Genomic DNA, 26,570 nt, shown 5'->3' with positions numbered 1-26,570 from the left:
GTAGTACATTTATTAAAATTATTGTTTAAAATGAGTTATTATTTTAAAAGACTATGCTTTTAAATAAGATTTTTTTTTTTGGTAGGGGCTGGCAAAATGGCTAAGACTAGACTGATCGGTATATTTCAGGTAAGAATAACAGGGAACACCAGAAATGAAATCTTTGTTTGGATTAGCAGCAGTGAACACTGAATTGGTTCAGATAAAATAAGGGTCAAAAGGTTGACCACCTTACTATAAGAGCCAAAAAACCCAGCAGACTGTGGTATCCCCTTTAACCTCACTTCGTGCAAGATTACCATGTGCACATGTAGATACAACATAGACAGAGATTTTTCATGTAAACACATCCTGGAAAAGTGCATTGAACCATTTCTCTCCTCAGATATTTTAAGTGTCCTATGTCAATATAAAGCATAAATATAAAATGTGGCTTCACTCTTGAGAGTTCAGTGCTCTTCATATTATAGTATTTAAAAGTCCAGAAATTAATATTTATGGTTAAGACTTATTTCCTGAGCAAACACTAAATCATTTGTAAAAATTAACTGCTAAGTTATTCTACTTTTAAAAAGGGACTGTTTAACATGTTTTCAGAGGTACCATAGTGCTGAAATCTGACTCTCTTGTGCACCTTCTTATTTCTTGGTTTTGCTATTTCTACAGTCACAACATGAGTGTGGACCTAACCAATATAATCCTGTTATAACACTGAGGAAGTTCTAATTGTTTTTGCTTCTAGTCTTCTTGTTCTAAATGTACCTACTCACAGACACCATCATCCTACAGATGGAAAAACCCTTCTCAGAATACTGCTGCTTTGGTTCCCAAGATCTGACCCAATACAATTCTTCAGGAAATCTTAGCTACTAAATCTCATCACTCACCAAAATACCATCCACCCATTCCTTTTTCAGTATTTTACCTGCTCTCATATGCCAACTGCATTCCCCTGGTTGCTTTTCTAACTTAATTTCTTCAAAATTTTGTTTAAGATATCTTTCACAAAGTTTTTCCAGGTCAATTTTTCCAGATTTCTTTAAATATTTAAGAAATGTATGTTTCTTTCTGTCCATCCTACCTCCTCCACTATATTGAAGGCAAATACAATTATTTTGCTTCCTTTGTAATGGTTTCCCAGTAAGTATAAGCCTGGAAACAAAATGGACCTTTAATTATCTCTGATTTTTTTTTTTTTTAAGATTTTATTTATTTATTTGACAGAGAGAGAGACAGCCAGCGAGAGAGGGAACACAAGCAGGGGGAGTGGGAGAGGAAGAAGCAGGCTCCCAGCGGATCAGGGAGCCCGATGCAGGGCTCAATCCCAGGACCCTGGGATCACACCCTGAGCCGAAGGCAGACGCTTTACGACTGAGCCACCCAGGTGCCCCTAATTATCTGATTTTTAAAAGCTTAAAATTCTATATTCTGGCCTTGGCTCAAATTTTAACTATTTTGGCCATCCTTCCAACTGATCACATTATGCAAATTCTTTGAGATTAGTAAATGTATCTGTTCACAAGGGCTGTCAATAAATATTGTTCCTTGATCAAGTAAAGACCATAATTAAATTTTTAATTGATTTAGCATTATAAGGAAGGTAAAATATAGTAAACAAATGTTCTGAAATCAAGTAGGAAAGAAAGTTTGCATTATAAAGTCATTTTAAAATAGTAAAAAGCCTAAGAGAATACCTTGAAAGGTATCATAATTTTATTACTTCTAAATACACAAAGTCACCTCAACTTTTATTTAAAACATAAAGGTGTTGGCTCAGGATTGTTTTGGATAAATAAGACTTCCTTGTATAAAAGTATACAAAAGGGGCGCCTGGGTGGCACAGCGGTTAGGCGTCTGCCTTCGGCTCAGGGCGTGATCCTGGCGTTGTGGGATCAAGCCCCACATCAGGCTCCTCTGCTGTGAGCCTGCTTCTTCCTCTCCCACTCCCCCTGCTTGTGTTCCCTCTCTCGCTGGCTGTCTCTATCTCTGTCGAATAAATAAATAAAATCTTTAAAAAAAAAAAAAAGTATACAAAGAATCTTGCTGATAATTTGCTTAGCAAAATGTTTTTTCTATAGTTTGTGCAAACTGATTGCCAATCCAATACACAGACCGTATTTTGTTTAAAATACCTAATTCCTGTTGCATGGATTGACAACATTCTATTATTTTGTGAGAACCAAATCTAACCAAATCATCTAAGATTTGGTCTAAAACTTTTTTCCCTTATCTGATAATCATGTAGGAAGAAAATAAAATTCAATTAGAAACACCCTGCTTCACTGTACATTTATAGTTTTCACTATTAAAACAAAACACCAAAGGAGAAAAGCAGTTTTTTAAAAAGACTATTGTACAGAGACAAGTTTCAAAATGTCTGAAAACATGTATGTATTGTCTTTTGCAAAAAACAAAACCAAACACACACACACACACACACACTCCAAACACAAAACCTAAAACAAAACCTGTCCAGAAATGGTACCATTCAGGGTGACACTATTTAAGAAGTCAAAGAGATAGCATATTACCAAAATAAAGCAATAATTAAAATGTAAACATATTATATGTAAAACAACAAGAAAAATTTCCAGTTCTGCCTGTCTCCGCTGTGTAGGTGTGACAGGAAAGCTCTACAATTTTTCCTCAAACACTGAATCATCTCCAGTGATTCAAGCCAGTATTTATCCCATATAGCTCAATTGTGTAGCAGCTGCATTCTGCATTTTTTTAATGGTACTTAAGTTATTTAAAGTGTAGAGACAAAAGAAGCCACATTAAATTAGAACCAAAACACAACTCTAAAAGTCAAATTCTGACTATAACGTCCCATATTTGTTATAAAAATATATATATATATCCTACTCCTCACATACTGAACACTCAACTATCCATATGGAAATCAGATTAAACTCTGTTTTCTTAGCCTTCAAGTCATCATATGTGGATAATTACACAGTAAAAACTTCAAACTCAATTCCTCTGCACAGTAAGAATCAACTTAGTATGACCACGAGGAATGAGCCATTCATATCCATAGCTATGCCAAAACATAAAGGAGAAAATGTAAACAATTACCAAAGGTATAATTTCTTACCATTTTCTTTCCACAAAAGTAATTTCTCATTCACACTGAACAACACTGATACAATTTACGTACAATTCAATCTTCAAAACCACACACACAAAAATCAGCCTTCAATCCTTTTAAAAATCCCCATAGACTACACAACTACTATAGAAAGGTAGGTTCATAAGCATTTTACATGTCCAGCTTTATTCTCACTTTTTAAAATATAATGTATGGAAGGATTTAAGGTATTAATGGGGTGGGAAAAAAATACGTGAGAGTGAAGGAGATTGTGGATTTTATGTTCATGGAGCCCCTAGGTTTGGGTTGCTAAGTGACCCTGGGCACATTACATAATTCTGTAAGCTCCAGTTGCCTTATTTGTAATGTGGGGATTGTAACAGTAACTTAGTTCACAGGGCTGTTGTGAGAACTAAGTGACAGAACAAACATAAAGTACTTAATACTTAGAAACCATTCAATCAACAAACATTTGAGAGCCCAGTAAGTCAACAAATATTTGAGGACCTAGTATGTGCAGGCCCTGTACAAGTGGTAAACATAAAAATATACCATCCCTATCTTTAGGAAACTTTTTTCTTAGTGGGGAAGATTATATAATAAAATGTATGAAAATACACAAATGTGTATAATTGTGGTATTATATAAAATAAAGTAGGTTCAGTGATGGAGGAACTACATTGGTTAGGGGAATAAAGAAATGTTTGAGTGAAAGGGTAACATTTAATCAAGGCCCTGAAAAAAGAGAAGAGGCCAGTGAGGGCATTCCAGGCAGAAGTAACAGCATCAACAAAGACCGCCAAGTAGAGAGAAAAGCATGTTCTATCCAGAGGCCAGTGTGACTGCAGCACAGTAAAACACAAGGGTAATAGGAAAGAAATTTGGAAGGAGAGGTAATAGACAAAACTAGCAGATCTCTAGAGCCAAGGTAAAGACTTTGGATTTTTATTCTAAATGTAATGAGAAGCTGCTGGAGTGTTTCAGGCAGAGCAGCAATTATATTTAACAGGTTTAGAAGTCAGGAAATAACCACAGCAATCTTCCATTAGGCTAGGAAAATCAAGATTCAAAGTATTCTGGAGCACAGCAACTCACCTTTGTTTAAAAATACTATTGTTCCTTCCTTTTAGTTGGAAAATTCTAAAATATATTAGCCATGTCCTGCTTTAGTTTAAAAAAAAAAAAGAACATCTAAAAAACATTACAAACTTTTTTTTACCTCCCCTTTTAAATGCATCATGATCAACAGCTATGCTTAAATAGAGTCATAAGTTTAATTTTTATCAATTGTGAACAGCACAATATGTAGCTGCTCAAAAACCTGGACAACAAAACTGGTCAAACTTCTTGGCATTTGAAGCTGAATTAAAGATTGAAAGAGACTAAGTCTGGGTCATTAATTTTTTTCAATAACATAATTTTTACCATCTTACCAGTGAATTTTTTTTTTTTAAGTCACATTTAAGGTGTTCTTACTTGGTCAACTGTGGATAAACGATCTGGTATGCCTTTTCCACTCTTACTCAAAGGATGCTGTGAATTGCTGGAAAAAGTCCAAAACTGCAATTATTTGATCCACTCCTTAATCTCTCTTGTTGACTTCCATATCAACATACACCATATGCGGTATTCTAAGTCCTTTCCATGCCTGATTCAGGAACTCCAAGTGCTGATAGGACTCTCCCCACCCTATCCCATTTCCCCTCACTCTTAGCAAAACTGTCTCTCCTAAACCTATCTCCTCTCCACCTTAAAAATGGCTGCCACTTTCTTCTTTGTCCTAGTCACAGAAAGCATTTCTCTAAATTTTCAAGGTTAGTCCCTCTATCTGTGCTATTGATCATCTCTCCTGCTTCATCAAATATTCCATCTGTTTTTTATCTTCAGTCTCTCTCATATCACCCTTACCTTTTCACAAGTATTCAAAAATAAGTAAGTAAATAAACAAATAGGTCGGCGAGTTTTATTTATTCGCCTGCCACACAGTCTCATGCACTTGTTCTCCATTTCTGACTCTAGCAATCTAGTTCAGGCTCTCACTCCTCACCTGAAGAATTGTCAAACATTTCTGTACAGCCACACTAGTATCTTTTTAATTTAATTTAATTTTTTCTTAAGATTCTATTTATTGATTTGAGAGAGAGAGAGAGAGGATGAGCTGGGGGAGAAGCAGATAGAGAGGGAGAGGCAGACTCCCTGCTGAGGAGGGAGCCCGATGCGGGACTTGAACCCAGGACCCCAGGATCATGACCTCAGCCCAAGGCAGGTGCTTAACTGACTGAGCCACTCAGGCACCGCCCCCCCTTTTCTTGCTAGTATTTTTTTTTAAATCCTGATCCTAATTCTCACATATTTGAAATTCATCCATAAACCATACTTCCAATCAATAGAATTAAACTATTTTCTCCTGGCATTTAAATTTTTCAATGATCTGGCTCCAGCTATCTTCAGAAAACCATCCTGGGCTTGCCATCTACTATCTTTTCTCTACCAAAAACTTTCTGTAAAATAGTCTATAATCAGACCCTGTCTCATGCTACTTTAATTTCGCATCTACTACTGTGTGTGTGTGTGTGTGTGTGTGTGTGTGTATGTGAGTGTGTGTTTAAGATTTTATTTTATTTATTTGACCGAGACAGAGACAGAGAGAGAGAGAGAGCGAGCACAAACAGGCAAATCAGCAGGCATAGGGAGAGGGAAAAGCAGGCTCCCTACCAGGCAGACAGCCTCACGGGCAGCTTGATCCCAGGACCCTGGAATCATAACCTATGCCAAAGGCAGATGCTTAAGGGCCTGAGCCACCCAGGTGCCTCTACTGCTGTGTGCTTTTAACTTGTGGGGTCTCCACTAACTCTGAGGGGTTACTGCCAGAATTGAACTACAGTACTATCAGTGGAGTTGAAACAATATTTCCTTCCTGATTTGCATCCTTTATAACAAAACTATAATCATAAGTATAGCACCTTTTCTGAGTTCTATCAGTTGTTCTAGCATATTATTGGACCTGATGGGGTCATGGGAACCCCCAAATTTGTAGCCAGTCGGTCAGGAGTGCAAGTGGCCTGGGAACCCCCAAAGTGCAGCTGGTTTCAGAAGTAAGGGCAGTCTTGTTGGGAACCATGCCCTTTAACTTGTGGGGTCTGCACTAACTCTCAGTGGTTAGTGGCAGAACTGAATTGGAGTATACCAGAATGCTTCCTTCCAAAGCTCTTCTATCAAATCAAGACAAAGTTTCTGAGCCTATTATTCAAGACTAGTCACGATCCTTCTAATATACAACACTAAATGTAATTCTGTCAACCTCTACTCTATGAAGTTATAGCAATAAATGTGGCTGAGGAGTAGGATGGGGAAATGAAGGGTATCGGGAAAGAGATTAAAAAACATCCATGTAAGATACAGTTTCACTCAAACTAAACTACTTGTAATTGTTGATTATTCCTTATAGTTCCCTATTTTCCATCTTATGCTCATGTCATTCACCTCTGTCTAGAATCTTTTACCTCCTATATCTGAGACTCCTACCTGAATTCTAAGGATCCAAGCAAATATCACTTCCAAAATGAAGCCTCTTTGGTTCTCCCATCTGAAACCGATTTTTTAAAAATCTCAGTTTCAAGGGAAACAAGCATAACAGAGAGCACTAAGTAAGGAACAGTCATATTTCTACCACTTCTGGTGTAAGCTGGAACAAGCCACTTAAGCTTTTAAACATGTAAAATGAAGATAGGAAAAACAACATGCCATTTCCAAAAACACTCTTCTGCCTCAAAAAACTTAGAAACACATTCTTTTAAAAGCACAGCTAAGCTCTTAAAGTAACTAAGGGTAATTGCCAGCAATCATAAAAGAAGAAACAAGAAACAGAGTGATAAACTAACAGCATGGGCTACGGCTTCCCCAAAGAGCCAAGAATTTAGAGTCTGGTCAGGAATGAGACACATGACCTTTGGACGTTTCAAGACAGAGTTGAAATCTCAGGCCTTTGCATAAAGCTAGGGAGGATTTTTGCAGCAGGATGAACTAGAAAAAACAAACAAACAAACAAACATAAATCATCTATCAGTAAAAGAAAAAGACAGGGAAACTTCTCTGCCTTGATTGAGCCTCTTAAGGCAAGGAGATGCAATTTCCTCTGAATATTCATAAACATAGGTCTACTTTCATGTGCATTTGAAGTTCTAAATATAAACTCACAACTCCGAAATACAAATTATATAAGGGAACATGCTACCATGAGCAAGAGTCAACAGAAACAGCAGCTGGATTAAAGCCCTCAGACTTTAGGTATTAAAATTATCCGTTACAGAAAATTAGATGCGAAAGAGAAAGAATGAAACCATGAGCAATTAACAATCTAATTCTAGGCAGATTTTTAAGAAAACTAAATTAAACTTCCAGAAATGGAAAATATAACTGAAATTAAGAACTCAGTGAATGAATTAAACAGTAAATTATATAAAACTGAAGACTTAGAGAGTCCTGAACAAAATACTTATAATTTCAGATTTAAACTTTAGAAAGTTTAGGAGAAATGAAATATACAATGATAAAAAATCTACCTACATCCAACTGGAGTACATAAAAAAAGAACAGAGGATACTCAAAATTTAAAGAGATAACAATTTTCTAGCTGTAATGAAAAATGCAAATTTTCAGGTACAGGAAGCATAAATTATGTTAGCCAGAATAAATTTTACAACAATCCATATCTAAATACATTATAGTAAAACTGCATATTGAAAAGCAAACTTTAAAATAAAAATAATCTCAGGGCTCTTGGGTGGCTCAGTCTGTTAGGTGTCTGCCTTCCACTCAGGTCATGATCCCAAGGTCCTGGGATAGAGCCCCCGTCAGGATCCCAGCTCAGCAGGGAGCCTGCTTTTCCCTCTCCTCCTGCAGCTCCCCCTGCTTGTGCTCTCTCGTGCACCCTCTCTGTCAAATACATAAATAAAATCATAAAGAAAAAAGAAAAAAAATCTTTTCCCCTTCATAGGCTTGCCATAAAGATCCAATTTTTTTCATCAATATTTTGTACAATCTTCTCAATATATATTTTAGTCATATGCAGTAAATTTATGAGAAATCATCTCAATCTTGTGGACTCTCTTTTTGCAACCAAATAGATAAAGATGATTTTATTTCTTCCTTTACTTCCTTTTAATCCCCCGAAGGGAAAGATTCTTGAAGATTTACTCTAGTATTTATCTTCAAGCTAAAATAGCAGAGCCAAACTACATGGGACCCAGGATGCTTTGAGGACTCCTCCTAATTCCATTCATTCAACTGTTAAAACATTTACTGCGAGCCTATAGTAGGCAAGGAACTCCAAATGACACAAAGATGATTAATTAGGTAATTTTTCTTTCAGCCTCTAAAAGGTAATTAGTATTGTAGCTGAACATATGCTAGCTATAAGTAGGAGGCAAGGATGTTATTATTAACTTTTGGCTGTGCCACTTTCATGGGCAAATCACAGTTGGCTGTGCAATTGATGAATTCAGTCAATAAAAATAAATTTTTAGTATAAATAAAACAAAATCTAGAAAATTAAACCTGTTGCAAACAAACTACCCTCCCTTAATACCAGGCTTCCACTAGGAAGTAAATTAAGGGGCGCCTGGGTGGCACATCGGTTAAGCATCTGCCTCCGGCTCAGGGCATGATCCCGGCGTTGTGGGATCGAGCCCCACATTAGGCTCCTCTGCCTGTGAGCCTCCTTCTTCCTCTCCCACTCCCCCTGCTTGTGTTCCCTCTCTAGCTGGCTGTCTCTATCTCTGTCGAATAAATAAATAAAATCTTTAAAAAAAAAAAAGTAAATTAAATATTCTTTATGCCTTTGCTTTACATGGGGCCCTGATCTCTTTCATGATCACAATATCAAGAATGTACTACATCAGAAACATGTAATGGAAAAATATTTTTATGTTAAGAAAAAGCCTCTACTGAGATAATCACATGCATTTCTTTAAACTTGGTCCCAAGGGTACCAAGAATTTTTGCTAAAATAGCTTATGATTAAATATTTAAGTAGAATAAATGAGTACTACTTAAAATCTCTAGATTACAAAACCTTTATTATTATTAAGACCTGATCTGATCTGTAACTTTTAGACAACCAATATAAAGGATAGAGAAATACAAGTAGTACAACAGTTGCTGAAATAAGCACAAAAGGTTTTTCGTCTTGGCTTTCCTCAAACAGTACCAATGAAGGATGCTAATAGAATAAAATTTCAGGGCACAACACTGCAAACCATAATTAGAAATCAATGTGGTATAAAACCATCAAAACTGCTGGGCAACAATTAAATTGAGAATCCTCAAAAAAGAATGTATGTGCGTGTGCCTGTGTGCGTGTGTGTGTACGTACATACATATTGGCCTAAATGAGCCAATGAAAAATAAATAATAGTAAATAGTAAATAAATAGTGTAGTATTTATAAATAGTAAAAACAAATAATCTTAAAGTCAGAAATATCCTAAAGTTTGAAAAAAGTACCACAATTTGACACAGTCTATATATACCAGAAGACAATGGAGTGCATACGTTCAGGAAAAGGTTCTAGAAAAACTTGACACAAAGAAGCAGCTTAATGGGGGAAAGGCATACTAGGATATTTGCTGATAGGAAACTTTAAAAACTTTGTAACTTGAATTCACATACCATAAATGAGTAGTTCAAATTTACCCTAAAATATTTCCTATCAATCTAACATGGGGATTGTATGGGTAAAAAAATAAGAGGCAAAAAGCCTTACCTCAAATATAACATTACTGTTATACATTTTAAAGGCTTTTTCCCAAGCAAAATAATCTTTAAAAGATATATGTACAAAAATCAAGCCCTAGTAGCCCCAGTATAATTACTACCATCCTAGGTAAATAGAGATGACAATATAGCATCACAGTACCACAATCCTACTCATTTCAGTTACTCAAGATCTGCTTTGCTCTTTACCTTTCACTTCTCGTAAGAGAGAATCACTAGATGAAATTGACATGAAGACTCATCTATTTCCTTCTTGGTTTAATGACATTAATTTTAATTTCAACCCATTCGCAAATGTTATAATTTAAAATACAAAATGACCAAAGAAAGAGATTATTTTTCAGTATAACTTTTAAGTTACTTGGTTGGAAATTGGGCCTTATTTTTCTAAGTTGGGATCCCAGGCTAACCCACAAAAGCCTCATAAGCACATACGAAAACTTAAATACTTTTCACCAACTATGAAAAAGAGTATAAAACAATAACGGCAGCCATTTTGGCTACTGACAACGTCTAGCCAACTTAAATATACATTCCCATTTAATTCTAACATTATTATGAAGTGGATACTAGCACCATTCCCCTTACAGTAGTGAGCAAAGCAAGCCTCAGAAAAATAAAATGACCTTCCCAAAGACACATAGTTAAGTGGCTGAACTGGGATTCAAGCCTAATCCCCTAACTCCAAAGTTCCTATAGTACTTCTTCTAACTACTAAAATAATGCAGCAGCATTGTGGCAATACTCCATAAATCCTTCTACTGACTATATAAAATTCCATAGTGCAGATACACTAGAATCTATTCAGTCATTGTTCTCGGGTAGAAGAAAATGATCCTTCGTGGAAGTAGGAGACATAAGAAGCAATGAAAATTTTAAAAAGGGTAAATATTTAAATAAGCCTAAATGAATATTAACTGCAAAGCAGACTGTCAGTATCTTGTGGGGTTTAAAATATATATGGAAGTAAAACACACCAGTAATAGATCAATCAAGAGGAAGTTCAATGGGGTTAAAATGCTCTAAAATGCCTACACTGATCCATCAAGAAGTTAAAAATACTAGTGTATATTAGACTTCAGTAAATCAGGAATGCATGGTGTAAAACAGTATATAACTAACAAGAAAAAAACAGTGTATAACTATTGGTGTATGGAAATGAATAATTTTCAAAATTCCAAAGATGGAAAAAAGGAGAGAAAAAGGACTACAGAATAGGAAGAATAACTAAACACAGATACATCAGTAACCTCATTAAATATAAATGGACCAGATGATTCAAGTAAAGACATATTTTATCCAAATGGATGAAAAAACAAACTCAATTATATGCTGCTTATAAGAAAAATACCTTAAATACAAGAATACAGAACAGCTGAAAGCAAGGTGACAAAAAGATACCACATAAAAACTTAAATATGAGGCAGTATTAGAGATGAAGAAAACTACTTCAGAAAGATATAAAATAATTGTAAATTCATATGCACTTTATAGCATAGTCTCAAATAAAAGGAATAAAAATATTTAAAGGAGATACATGAACCCACAGACATGTGAAGGTTTTAATACAACTCTTTCAGAAACTGATAAGATAAGCAAACAAAACCAATAAGGATATGGAGGATTTATATTTGTTATTTTTTTAAAAGATTTTATTTATTCATTTGAGAGAGAGACAGAGCACAAGCAGGAGGAGAGGCAAGGAGAGTGGGAGAAGCAGACTCCCCCCTGAGCAGGGAGCCCAACATGGGGCTTGATCCCAAGACCCTGGGGTCATGACATGAGCTGAAGGCAGATGCTTAACCATCTAAGCCATCCAGATGCCCTGGATTTGGAGGATTTAATACAATCAATTTTACCTAATTGTCATACTAATAAACCAACGCCCTCAACAAATACAAAATACACCTACCTGTCAAGTATACAGAATACTTAACAAAAACTGACTATGTGTTGGCCAACAATGGAAGTCACAACAAATTTCATAGGACTCAAATCCTAAAAAGTATATTTTCTATTACAGTGGTTTTGAATTAGAAATTTATTAAAAAAACAAAACAAAAAACAAAACAAAAACAACAACTACAAAATCTCCTGTTTGGAAATTTCAAAATATTCTAAACTCTAAGAAGAAATCCCCCCAAAATATTCTAAACTGAATGGCAATGAATATAACATCAACTTCTGGAAGATGGAACTAAAGCCCTATTGAGAGAGAATTTATAGGTTAAAAGAAAAGCCGCAAATCAATCAGTACCTAGGCTCCAGAGTTTTGTTTTGTTTTGTTTTTCAAAAAGAGCAATTAAACCAAAAAAAGTAGAATGAAAGAAAATAACAAAGGTAGAATTCAATGAAATATAAAATACAAAAACAAGAAAGAAATGAATAAAACCAAAAGTTGGTTCTTTGAAAAAGACTTGTAAGACTGGTAACTCTAGGTAGCACTGATCATGGGAGATGTAGCAGCCAACTCCCAAGATAGCCTTGCAGTGATCCCCATCTCCTGGTACTTTCATCCTTGTGTAATACCTTCTTATTGAGTGTCAGCTAGGCTTAGTGACTACTTCTAATGAATAGACCAAGATGGAAGCGATGGATGGTATGTGACTTGAAGAACAGATCAGAAAAGACAACAAATCATTGTTCCTTTTCTCTCTCTTGGGACTCTAGCTCTGGGGAGGTCATGTCAGGAGAAGCCTTGTGGAGAGGTCCACATGGTGAGGAAGTAAAACTTGTACCAAAAGCCACATGAGTGGGCTTGGAAGTGAATCTTCCAACTCCAGTCACATCTTCAGAGACTACAGCCCTCGTTATCAGTTTGATAGCAACCTCTTGAGAGATCCTGAGCCAGGATCCTGAGCCAGGATCCCAACAGGCTTTATTTGTTGTATCTGAGAAATTGAGAAACTGATTCTAAGATTTCTACAGAAGTTCACAGCTCCAAGTATAGGTCCTCTTTAAAACAACAACGTAGGACAACTTGCTCTACTGGATATCAAAACTTATTATAAAGCTCTGGTAACAAAGACAGCATGGTATTATTGCAAAGATCAAGGGACCAACGGCACAGAACAGAGTCCAGAAACAGATTCAGATATACATGGACACTTGATTTATTATATAGGTGTCAATGCAGAGCAGTAAAGAACACATGGCCTTTCCAATAAATGGTTCCAGGTCAAATGAAAGTCCATATGGAAAAAAAAAATGAAACCTGGATCCCTGATATATATTTAATATGCATTCTACATAAAATAATTTTCAGATGGACTGTGACTCAATGTGAGAGACAAAACAAAATATCTTCTAGAAGATAATAAAAGCTATCTTAAATAGGAGACAACAGTAATAAAGAAAAGACTAAAAAGTCTGGACTACATTCTTACTCTTCCAAAAATATCAAAAGAATGAAAAAACAAGCCACAAAGCGGTAAAGTTATCTGCAACACATATAACTAGCAAAGGGCTTCTATTTAGAATATATAAAGAACTCTGCAGATCAATTTTAAAAAAACAAAAACAACTTCATAGGAAAACAGGCAAGAATCTCAAGAGATACTTTCTAAAAGAGATGCTAATAACCATATGAAAATGTCCTCAGCATCATCAGTAATAAGGGACATGCAAATTAAAAGCATAAGGAGCTCTATTACATGTTAACACTATCAACGAATCTCACAAACACAATGCTGAACCAAAAAAAAGCTAGACACAATATATACCATATTATTCTACCTATATTGAGTTTAAAAACAGACAAAACAATACTACAATGTTAGAAACTAATTTAGTGGTTACTACCTTTGAGAAAAAGGAGGGGGCAGTAACTGGGAGAGGGTATAAAGGGTTTCCTGGGATGCTGGTAATATTCTACTTCTTGATCTAAATGGTATTTTTTTTAAAGACTATTTATTTAAGACAGAGACAGAACACACACAAGCGGGGGGTTGGGGTGGGAGAAGCAGACCCTCCGCTGAACAGAGAGCCTGACGCAAGGCTTGATCCCAGAGCCCTGAGATCATGATCTGAGCTGAAGACAGATCCTTAACCGACTGAGCCACCCAGGTGCTCCAATTTGAGTGATAGTTTTCACAAGTGTTTGCTTTGTGAGTAATCACTCAGGTTAACAACTATGTTTTGAGTACTTCTTTCTGTATATGTTATACATCATTAAAGTGCTTTTTTTAAAAAATAGAGCACAGGGGCGCCTGGGTGGCACAGCGGTTAAAGCGTCTGCCTTCGGCTCAGGGCGTGATCCCGGCGTTACGGGATCGAGCCCCACGTCAGGCTCCTCCACTATGAGCCTGCTTCTTCCTCTCCCACTCCCCCTGCTTGTGTTCCCTCTCTGGCTGGCTGTCTCTATCTCTGTCAAATAAATAAATAAAATCTTTAAAAAAAATTAAAAAAATAAAAAAATAAAAAATAGAGCATAATAGCAAGCATAGCAGAATTTAGCATGGTTGATCTTCAGCTAACCAGAAATGATTTTGAAGTGCTCATTTGCCCCAAGTCCAGATAACTGAGGGATTAGAAATCTTAAAATTCCACTCTGAGGCTGACAAAAAAATCCTACAAATAATATCCCAGCTAACGAAGTAAACAAGTATTCTAAACAGAATTGCGCAATTTCCTCTAGTAGTTTTTTAAAAAACAAAATAAAACAAGAGGAAAAATAAGGGGGGACGACAACAAAACAGACAGTATGTCTCCCAATGAACCAGATACTAAAAATCATCATTTTATTTCTAATGTTTCCTTAAGTAGAAACATAAGATTTTCTTAGGGCAACTTTTAAAACGTCTTGTATAAATGAACTGAGAATATCAACCAGCTCATGCTGGTGTCAGCACATGAGTGTACAGGACAGATAAGCTTATTACACAGTACCTGAATTAAGCAACAGTTAAGAGAAGACAGATGTCATAGAAGGGATCACATTTTAAAAATGAAAAATGAAAATTATGGGAAAATATGAGAATAATTTGTTTCAGAAATGGGGAGGGGAAGCAGGGAATTCTAAGGAGAAGGAAACATTTACCTTTTTTTTTTTTTTAAAGATTTTATTTATTTATTTGACAGAGAGTGAGACAGCCAGCGAGAGAGGGAACACAAGCAGGGGGAGTGGGAGAGGAAGAAGCAGGCTCCCAGCGGAGGAGCCTGATGTGGGGCTCGATCCCAGATCGCTGGGATCACGCCCTGAGCTGAAGGCAGACGCTTAACGACTGCGCCACCCAGGCGCCCCAACATTTACCTTTTTACAATACTTCTTGTACCTAGAAAAACAGACTGGAACCAGTGAGATAAAAGAACAAGCCAAATGGAAAATGTAAAAGAGAAATTACAAAGGAACCCCCCCGAACAAATATTTCATAGTAAAATTATTTTTACAATTCATTTTGAATGAATGGAGGGAAAAAGGAAAAAGAAAAAAGCAGAAGCATAAGGATAAAAGGTTTAACAACCCAAAACCTGACAATGATGAGAAAATCACCTCTCAAGAGTTAAACTTCTACAGATTTGCTATATAATATTCCTAGGAAGTAATCTGAAAGTAGTCAAAATTCCAAAGCCGCAAAGAAACAGGCAAAGTAATTCTTAATAGTACCGTAAACATCTACATAGTGATTTTCAATATACAACGGGCTTTCACATACAGTGGTTTTGTTGGTTCTGTGGGAGAGCGTGTAATTAACCCCATTTTACAAATGATTTTGAAAAGGGCTCTGAGAAGTTAAAACACTAAGTGGAAACATCCAGTGTTTACTATGCCATACCACTTACAAATGTCCTTTAAAGTAAATTCTCAGACATGTCAACTTACAGCAGGGGAACTGAATAGCAAGGGACAACAATTTGGAACCACTAAGGAGGAAATCCTTACCTAGCACTTGTTGATAGTGGACAAGGAGGAAAGGTGAGAGAATGAAGCTTGTGCTCGAGTTTATGTCATGGGGAACAACGATATTGGAAATGCTTTATAACTAGGTACATTTTAAGTGATGACATCCAGGGATAAGGTCCAAGTTGGCCTCATCTCTTTTGGTACTTATAACATATTAAATGTGGTTCTTACCAGGCTTGGTATCCGTATTGCCTAAATTTTATATTTTATGTAAAAATAATACAACAGGGTCAATCACCTTCATATTTACAGGTTTATATCAGGTAAAAAATAACTAACTTACTTTTAAATGTGAAGACTGAGATGCTTGGTTTTAACATTTCAAGCATGATACAAATTACCTTATGAGATAACTTTCAGATGAAACTCCCTTAAAACGAAACTTTACACTTGTTCTTCAGCAACAAGTTTCTGGAATAAAAAATCTGTTTTTTTTTTTACAAACTATAACTTTCAAAAACCTTGAAATATGGCCAAAATAAAGGATTTATCTTTAATGTGTTTGAGAATAAGAAATTTTTCAGGGGTAAATCTTAAGTGAGTACATTTTACTAAATCTATATATGTAAAGTCTGAACAAGTGGTTGGCAATAATGGATTGTTAACTACAGTAGGGTAGACTTGATGTCTAGACAAGATAGTGGTGAGAGCTGTACTTTTAAGAAGTTTGTTACTTGTTCTGATAAAAAGGGAAAACAAAGAATGTTTCTCTTATGTAAGGTTAGCGTGAAATGTTTAGATCATGCGTATACAATAGAGCTGCCACTGCTTTGAAAACAATTTCATTTTAATCCATCATGTGTTAAAGCTGATTTTTTTCCATGTCCCTAACTCTAACATTTCGGGAAGATGGTACATTTGATTAATCTTCTACCCATTTTACTTTAAAAGTAAAACAAAAATATCCTATTATATATTGAGAGAGAAGGAGCAAGAAGTAGTGAGAGTGTTGGGAATCATCAGGCTATATGGACAGTGACTAAAACTAGACACTGTAAAAAGAGAAGAGCCACAGATTGACCACTGATTAAATGTGACATCTTATTTACTGAAAAAAATATTTTCTGCACAATTCATTAGCTCAACAAACACTAATTACTAACTGATGCATAGCAACAGTATATCTGAGTTTAAAAAATTTTTTAAATATAAGAACCTGTGTCCTTAAGAGGTAAAAAAAAAAATTAAAACACCTAAAAATTCTACACTTTAATCTGAAATTAGCTACACACAACAGTGTGTGCAGAAGCAGCAATATTTAGCTTTTACTTTTAAATGATGGAGATTAAGAACGGATCTAAGATTATTCAGTCTAGCTTCTTTATTTTGAAGAAAAAGTTTGGAAAAGCTAGTGAGCAGCCCATATGGTCACAAGAAAATGGTTAACATGTAGAATTCAAATTAAAATAAAATTTATTAATTAAGTAGATTGATCTAGATTTACAGTTAAACCTTACTAACCTATCAGTCAAACAACCTAGACAAGCAACAAAAGGATTTCTGAAGTAAATTGATTTTTCTTTTTTTAACTAACTGGAATAAGGAAAGGAGAGGACTCCCATCTACAATTTAACTATATAAGTCAATACACAAAGATAAATATATAATCTACCCTTCATTCAAGAGAGAGACTTACTTCAAGGTAGAAATATCAGCATTTTCATAAAACAACAGTAGGACAGTGTTAGGATAGATAGTATTCTGAAATAGTCAAAGAGGTTTTAAAAAATGAATTTGCCTTCATGGTACTTCATTTTTTTTTCTGGTTATTATTCACCAAATAAGAAAAAGAAGAAATGGACCCCCCCCCCAACAAATTCTACTTTTTTATGATTTAAGAAATACCATGAATAGTGCATTTACAGAATACTTTCAGGCACATCCCTTCAACTGTATTGGTTGAGATTCCATAAGTTCTATCTACTAATAAAAATTTTTGAGAAAGGTTAACAATGATTGGTACTAGCAAGAAATGAAGATTCTCTATGTAATCTCATATGTTCCAGTTATTCTTAAACTTGGCTTGCCATGAAAATCACAAGAGGTGTTTTAAAACATACAGATTTCAGAATACACAGACTCAGGAATCTGGTCAAGAGGCACTCTGGTGATCTCTTATGGCAGTCATTAAAACTGACACAGCACTTCACAAGACACAACACAGGCATTTGAGAACCACAACTACATCAACTCCCCTCCAAAACTGCTCATTTTAAATGTAATCCTTGTATATTTTTAAAATATATACACACCTTTCTTATAAAGGTGGAGAAATAGGAGGAACTGTATTTTAAAACATGGCTTCACAAGTGATTATAAATATCTACTAATAGGGGACTAATTATATACACTGATAAAAAATGGATATATTGAACAGGGTACATGGTAAGCTACCACTTGTATTTAAAGAAAAAATATGGAGACACGTACCAACTCTTATCTCTACTCATCAGGATCAATCATGATCCCAACGTATGTGTGTATATACATACAAAATATGTACACACACATAAATATGATATATAAACTGTGTATACATATACATATGTATGTTACATAGTCTATATGCTGGGGAAAGAAACTGGGCAGCTAAGAATTATGAAGGAAACTTGTTTTTCACTGCATGATCTCTGTGTCCTTTGAAATTTATGCTTATATATGTTACTAATTAAGATCCAGCCTTAATGGATTGGCTGGAGGGTATTTATCATAAAGCAAATTAAATCACATGATTTTGAGACATGATCATAACTTTAGTTCCTAACAAAATCCTTATTACTGTCAGTATAATCAATTGTTCTGAAAAAGACTTTCATAAATATTTGTTACAGGTGATATTTACAGTGTTAGAACGGTCAAAACTCATCCAACTGAATATTTAAGATCTATGCATTTTATTGCACTTTAATTATACATCAATTAAAAATACATAAAACTTCAGTTTACATAAAACTAAGGTGGTAATAGTTCTCAAGCTTTTAGCATATTAGAAAACTACAGAAAAACTTAAGAAAAAACAATCACCTCCTTTTAATTGCTTACTCCAAGTATGGTCCACAGACTAGGACAATCAGCAGCGCCAAGGAGCATGTTAGAAATTCTGATCTCAAGCCCCATCCCAGATCTAGAGAGTCAGAAAATGTACTTTAACAAGATCCCCAAATGATTTCTGTGCATATTAAAACTTGAGAAGCTCTGATAACCTATTTACCAGAAGAGTTATGGTAGAAATCCAAGAAGCTCTACTTTTTTTAAAAAGCCTCACAGATGTATAACAAAGGTAGAGAGAGAATCATAATATAAGTACTGTGCTTTGAGGGGGAAGAGATGGAAAGTTCTTTCTTCAAGACTATTAGTTTCCATAGCCAAAAATCCTAATAAACAGCAGTTACCATCTTTAGTAGTGTTTCATTAGGTCACTGCTTCTCTTCTACTTGTGTAGGTAGGTGCATTTTAGCCACCCTGACATTCATAGCTGTACGACCTACTAGGCAGAACATGCATATGCATATTATATGTATCTACTCCATCCCAGATCTACTTAGATTATCTGATCCCATCTGAATAAAGAAGATAGATACAAAATTCTACTCCAGATCTTGCCAGTGGGGAATTACAAAGAGATTTTAAAATATCACTAGATGCCAGACGTCCAAAAAACAGAGGATCTCACTGACAGGCTATGTCTAAGCACTGTTTTAACAAAGTATGAGGTTAAGTATGAAAAAGGTTCCAAAGAGTTAAAGTAAATATTACCTTATCCCCACAGGTGCAACAGAGGGAAGAAGGGTTATGTAATAATAAAGATTTCAATTTGAGTGGTTTGTTCAAAGTGACAGTCTGTTAGAAGATTCCTCACTGATAAAATAGCAAGTAGTGGAATTCACTTTCAAATCAAATAATTCAGTAATAGAAGTATGTGAGGGGACTTGTGAGATATTACAATCAAGGGGTTAATGCCAAACACCTGAGATAGATTATGAATCACCTATACTTTTGTAGGCTATCTGGGTATCACTTATAATGACAGGACAAATTCTGAAATCTCCCTCTCTAGGCTAAGAAGCTAAGAACCTTGAAAAATATTCTGATAAGTGATTGTAAAAGTGGCCCAAATTGGGTAAATCTGGGGAAATGAGGGTAAAATAAGATATACCATAGGGTCTAAAACATAAGAAGGCTAAATGCGCTGTGACAATAGAATGGATCATCTCCACTAAAGGATACTCAGGCACCAGCGGGATTCAAATGATTTCTAGCAACACAACAGTCAGAGATGCAACCTGATGTCTTCTGCCTCAAGGATTTTAATTTTAGACTGTGGTTCTCTGCCATATTTGATTATAACATGGGGAGCTTTTTTCATCTACATTTCAAACCCTATCAAAATTCTTATATTCACAGGGATGAGATGGCAATAATGTGGCAAAAAACATGAATCTGCCCTCTCACTGAAGTGATTCAGATACAAACTACCTCCATATGTATACCCTTAAACATCAAATAGCCACTTTGTGGGCACACTGAATTAAACCAAATTTTGGCCTAGAGAAATTAAGTTTATTTTATATTTCAATACTGCCACAAGTTAATGATTTCCTTAGGATTCGAGGGCTGAAGAATCTAATTTATAGAAACTCTAAAAAAATTATATGTGGTAATTTATCTTTACAAGATATCTGAACATACTGCACTTGATGTAACAGAGAGAAAAAGCAGCTTGGGCATTATACCAATATTTACATTTCTATATTATTCTAAACTTGAATTGTTGGCCTCATCTATGTGGGCTATTTTGGGTTATTATACATTTTTTTAAATCATGGAGTATTTCAAGAATGTGGAAAAATATAAAGAATAATTACTGGACAGCTATGTAACTACCATCTGGCTTTCTCAAGCCTTTACATTATTCCTATCCATTTGGATAGGAATCCATTAATCTCTAAAAATAAAATGTGCAAAAGTTGAAAACAGAGAAAATGAGGGGAAAATCCCCTTAAAACTTTTTCATTTTCTAAAGTCACTGTAACTTTTAGACACAAACTTATAAAATAATTATATATGATTATTTACTAGCTTGCTGACATCTTGGGGGTTTTGGGTTTGATTTTCTTGCCAATACATCAAAACCAAAGTGCTCTTTTAAAAAGAGAGTATGGTAACATTATTAAGTACAATAATTTATTTTTAGCATTTAAGATTATTTAACATTATTAACTTTTCCATCTTATAACTCTTCTAACAACTGTCGTATCAGAATACAGTAATGTTCTTTTAGATTTATTTTTCTTTCTTTAGGTCATCTGTCTTTGCTATAATAATCTCAATATTTTTTGTGTCAGATTTTCCATGTGTTTTTGAACAACGGGAAAATGAAAACAGAAATCTAGTCATACTTATAGGCCGAACACGTATGGATGTCTATCGAGTACTACAAAAAACTAATTCCTTACTAAATAATTCTATGTGCATACTGATGGGCTGTACATCTGACTGGTAGCTCATCTTCTCAAGATCAAATAAATCAACAATGAATAATAACAAAAAGAGGTAGAAATATTAATAAATGACAACAAAATTCCCCTACACTGTTATTTCAGTCACATTTTTCTACCAGTTATATTCTTAAGAGAGCCTCTCCTTTAAAGAACTGCTGTTTAGGGGTGCCTGGGTGGCTCAGTCATTAAGCGTCTGCCTTCGGCTCAGGACGTGATCCCGGCGTTCTGGGATTGAGCCCCACATCAGGCTCCTCCGCTGGGAGCCTGCTTCTTCCTCTCCCACTCCCCCTGCCTGTGTTCCCTCTCTCGCTGGCTGTCTCTCTGTCTGTCAAGTAAATAAATAAAATCTTTAAAAAAAAAAGAAAAAAAAAAAAAAAGAACAGCTGTTTAGGTGAAAAAGAAAAAAAAAATCATTCATCCAATAAACACTTACCAAGCACTTAACTACTAAGTGCTGGGTTTAGGCACCGTGTTAGGTGGTCAGGTTAAGATGCAGTCTCTGACTGACAGTGACTCAGGGGCTATTCAGAAGTCATTTCTAGGTTTACACCTCCATCCACCATCTATAGAAAATATTTCCTTTGAGTCTACCACATGCCAATCACTATATTCGGTAATGGAGATAAAGTAATAAACAAAACACAGTCACTGCTCTCATGAAGCTTCCATTATGATGACGGGAGACAAATAAGCAAATAAAAACATATGTCGAGTGGTTAAAAAAAAAAAAAAAAAGCACTACCAAGAAAAATAAGTCAGAGTAAAAGGACAAAAGGGCAGTAATTCTACATGGGGTAATGACATTCATATCCATGTTGAAGACACATCTAAGGAGCAAACCTTTTCTTTATTTATGCTCTTAATTAACTGGTATCTTGTAAGGTACCAGTCACCTTCATATCACCAAATTAAATAGGATTTTCTCCCTCTTCATTTTCCTTCTATTCTTCCAGGAATCTGACACTGCTCACCACCTCCATTTTGAAACTCTAGTGGCTTACATAACAAATTTCCTATCCAGATTCTTATCCTTTGCCATTGGGGTGGCATCAGTATGAACTCTACAATCATGACAAGGATTTAATTAAGATGATCTCCTATCCAAACATGGCAAATAGATTTTAACTGATGTGAAACTGGAAAGCACCCTGAGAAAAGATTTTTTATTCTTAATTTCCAATAGGTTTTAGAAGACTATATAACAATATGACATTTACTCAAAGCACCAGAGAGTAACAACATCAAAAACACCTGTACACACTGAGTAATATAAAGAATTGTTGAATCACTGTACTGTATACCTGAAACTAACACTGTATGTTAATTTTATTGGGGGAAAAAAAAACCACACTTATACTGCATGTTACGTGTTATAAAACCCTGTCAAATTTTACTTCATTTAATCCTCTAAAGTGATAATACACTAGGAGGCAGGTAATATTTCCATGTTAAAACATTTTAAATCCTACTAAGCATAATAAGAACATGTGAAGATTTAAGAGAAAATGGTTTTAAATCTCAATAGGTAAGACAAAGCCTCTAAGCTTATTCCATTCAAAAATTATATTTCATACTATAGTAAAATATAGCTAGAAGGTTCTGACCTATAAATATTCCTTAGGTCATCTATTTAATCTATTAAAAACAAGATCCTAACTTTTCAGAATGACATCATTAAAATTAAATCTATGTACTTATCCTTTACTTTCCTTCAATATTTGAAAAATGCTTAAAAGTATAATGAAAAATGTGAACATCTATAATCCCAATATTCTAAAATAACATCTGTTAATATTTTGGTATATTTAACATTTCTTTCAGGTCATCCCTGTTGATTTTAATAGTTCAAAGTTGCTTCATATGACCAAGCATATTGATATTCTCTAAAAAAGAGTTAGCTTTTTATTTAAAAAATGAAAAAATAAACAAACAGGAATAGGGGACCAAACTGATCAATATTACTGTGAAATCAAATCAAACAATTTTTATATAATTTTTTACATTCTAATTTCAGAGTCACAGGTGGAAAAAAAACCAAAATGAAATACATGTAGTCAATAAATACGTACTCTAACTACCATGCGCAAAGTGACAGGAACAAAAGATTATGTACTTAAAGACGACTAAATTCTCACCTGTTCAATCTCTTTGGTTTTTGATGCTATTGCTTTAGAGCGGCTGGTTAGCTGACTGTCTTCAAATAATTCTATGCCATCTGTTGCATTCGACTCAGGTTCCTCTGGCTGGTCAATAAACAATGGTGCTGTAGATCCCGCCTTAAAAAAAAATTAGAAATCTTTAATTACATACAGCACTTAAGATGACTGCGTATAGGCACTAAGGCACAATGTATCAAGAGAAAGTGCTAAATTCAGCCAGTTTTAAGAAAACACTTTCAATTTCGCCATGCATAATGAGCATATGTGAGGAGGACTAAAGAGGAAATGACTGCTACTTTTTAAATGTTAGGTAAGACAAAGCATCTAAGCTTATTCCATTCCAAAATTATATTTCACACTATATTAAGATACAGCTAGAAGGTTTTGTCCTATAACTATTCCTTAAGCAATCTATTTAAGAAACACTGAAGAGAAAAAGCCTAATTAGAAGTGAGAGGTATGGGCACACATAAGCATATTAAAAAAGAACATGGAAAGGGCTCTACTTTCAGAAGTTAAAAATACCTTGCTTCTCTACTGGGTGTTTATCCCAAAGAATCAGACGTAGTGAAGAGAAGGGCCATATGCACCCCAATGTTCATAGCAGCATTGTCCACAATAGCTAAATCGTGGAAGGAGCCGAGATGCCCTTCAACAGATGACTGGATTAAGAAGTTGTGGTCCATATATACAATGGAATATTACTCAGCTATCAGAAAGAACGAGTTCTCAACATTTGCTACAACATGGACGGCACTGGAGGAGATAATGCTAAGTGAAATAAGTCAAGCAGAGAAAGACAACTATCATGATTCCTCTCATCTATGGAACATAAGAACTAGGACGATCGGTAGGGGAAGAAAGGGATAAAGAAAGGGGGGGTAATCAGAAGGGGGAATGAAACATGAGAGACTATGGACTCTGAGAAACAAACTGAGGGCCTCAGAGGGGAGGGGTGTGGGGGAATGGGATAGGCTGGTGATGGGTAGTAAGGAGGGCACGTATTGCATGGTGCACTGGGTGTTATACACAACTAATGAATCATCAAGCCTTACATCAGAAACCGGGGATGTACTGTATGGTGACTAACATAATATAATAAAAAATCATTAAAGAAAAATACTTGGCTTCTATAGCATAAAAATTTATTGAAATCACTGAAAGGAAAAATCCCCAAAGCAATAATAATCATTTCTATTTCACAACAACAATTCATTAAATACATAATCCCACAAAAAGCTCAAGCTGACTACTGTACTTTCCAAAAACACTTTTGTGGAAAAGATAAAAACTAAAAAAAAATGAGGAAAAACAACTATTTAACCATACTCATTGGTTTATTCAAAAATTTACTGGGGGCGGGTGCCTGGGTGGCTCAGTTGGTTGTGTGTCTGACTTCAGGGTCCTGGGATGGGGCCCTGTGTCAGGCTCCATGCTCAGCGGAGAGTCTGCTTCTCCCTCTCCCCCTACCACTCCCCCGACTCATGGTCTCTGTCTCCTTCTCTCAAATAAATAAATCATTTAAAAAAATTTACTGTATGACATTTATAGCAGCATTAGCTATGATAGCCAAATTATGGAAACAGCCAAAGTGCCCATCAACTAACTAATGGATAAGGAAGATGTGATATGTGTGTACACACACACACACTGGAATATTACTCAGCCTTCACAATGAATGAGCTAGTCCCATATGCAATGACATGGATGGAGCTAGAGTGTATTATGCTAAGTGAAATAAGTCAGTCAGAGAAAGACAAATGCCACATGATTTCACTCATATGTGGACTTTAAGAAACAAAACAAATAAGCAAAGGGGGAAAAAAAAGAGAAACTAAGAAAAAGACTCTTAACTATAGAGAACAAACTGATGGTTACCAAAGGGGAGGTGAGTGGAGGGATGGATTAAACAGGTAATGGAGGGGCGCCTGGATGGCTCAGTTGTTAAGCATCTGCCTTTAGCTCAGGTTATGATCCTGGCGTTCTGGGACCGAGCCCCACATGAGGCTCCCTGCTCAGTGGGAAGCCTGCTTCTCCCTCTCCCACTCCCCCTGTTGGTGTTCCCTCTCTCGCTGCCTGTTTGTCTAAATGAATAAATAAAAATCTTTAAAAACAAAACAAAACAAAACAAAACAAAAAACAGGTGATGGAGATTAAGGAGGGAATTTGTTGTGGTGAGGACCAGGTGTTATATGGAAGTACTGAATAACTAATTTGTACACCTGAAACTAAAATTACACTGTATGTTAACTAACTGGAATTTGAATAAAAACTTTAAAAAATTTACTGTGGACAGAGAGAGGAAGATGGCAGCATAGTAGGAGGACCCCAGTCGTCTGAACCCACAAATTCAACTAGGTAACTATCATCCTAAATACTCCAGAAATCAACATGAAGACTGGCAGAACAAACTCCACAACCAAAGGTAGAGAAGAGGCCATCTCGAACAAAGTAGGAAGTGCAAAGAAGTGGCTTGGGAGAGAAAAAATGGATGGTGATTGCTGCAATAGTGGAGAAGGGTGAGAGACAGACTAACACACAAGGGCGTACCTGGAGAAAATGAATCCCACAGAGCAACTGGCTTGGAAAGCAAGAGGGGATGAATTCCACTGAGTTCTTGCAACTAGTGGGGCCTAAAACCTGGAATTCTAAAGGTCAGTGGGCTTGGCTCAGGGAAAGCCCTGAGGCATTGGGGCTGCTCCTGGAGAGACAGTTACATACAAGGGAAACCCCATAAGGCTATCAGGGGATTTTTAAGCAGAAACTCTCCAAGCTAGAAGAGAGTGGCATGATATATACAAAGTGCTGAACGGGACAAATCCAGAGCCAAGGATACTCTATGCGGCAAGACTGTCATTCAGAAGAGAAGGAGAGATAAAGAGTTTCCTGGACAAATGAAAACTAAAGGAGTTCATGACCACTAAAACCAGCCTGAATGAAATATTAAAGGGGATCCTTTGAGTGGAAAGGAAAACCAAAAGGAAGATAGTATGAAGGAAGGAAACACAAAAGCAGTAAAAATGAGTATTATTTTTAAAAATATCAATCAAGGAACTCACAAAATAAAAGGATATAAAATATGACAACACATACCTAAAACATGAGGAGAAGTAAAGAATGGGTTCAAACTTAAACAACCGTTGG

General features: G+C 35.6%; 1 protein-coding gene across 12 annotated transcripts in view; it reads right to left on the bottom strand.

Moving 5' to 3' along the window:
* Positions 1-26,570, bottom strand: part of PPHLN1 (periphilin 1) — a 139,447-nt gene that overhangs the window by 19,473 nt on the left and 93,404 nt on the right. For all 12 annotated transcript variants that reach the window (XM_026502079.4, XM_048216787.2, XM_044385534.3 and 9 more), the window contains one exon: positions 23,403-23,543. In XM_026502079.4, the coding sequence (XP_026357864.1) occupies positions 23,403-23,543 (141 nt within the window). The remainder of the gene's footprint in view (positions 1-23,402; positions 23,544-26,570) is intronic.

The sequence above is a fragment of the Ursus arctos genome, unplaced genomic scaffold (genome assembly GCF_023065955.2).
Source record: "Ursus arctos isolate Adak ecotype North America unplaced genomic scaffold, UrsArc2.0 scaffold_26, whole genome shotgun sequence".
NCBI classification, from domain to species: Eukaryota; Metazoa; Chordata; class Mammalia; order Carnivora; family Ursidae; genus Ursus; species Ursus arctos.
The sequence above is the reverse complement of the archived record's forward strand: the minus strand, read 5'-3'. Positions and strand labels throughout refer to the sequence as shown.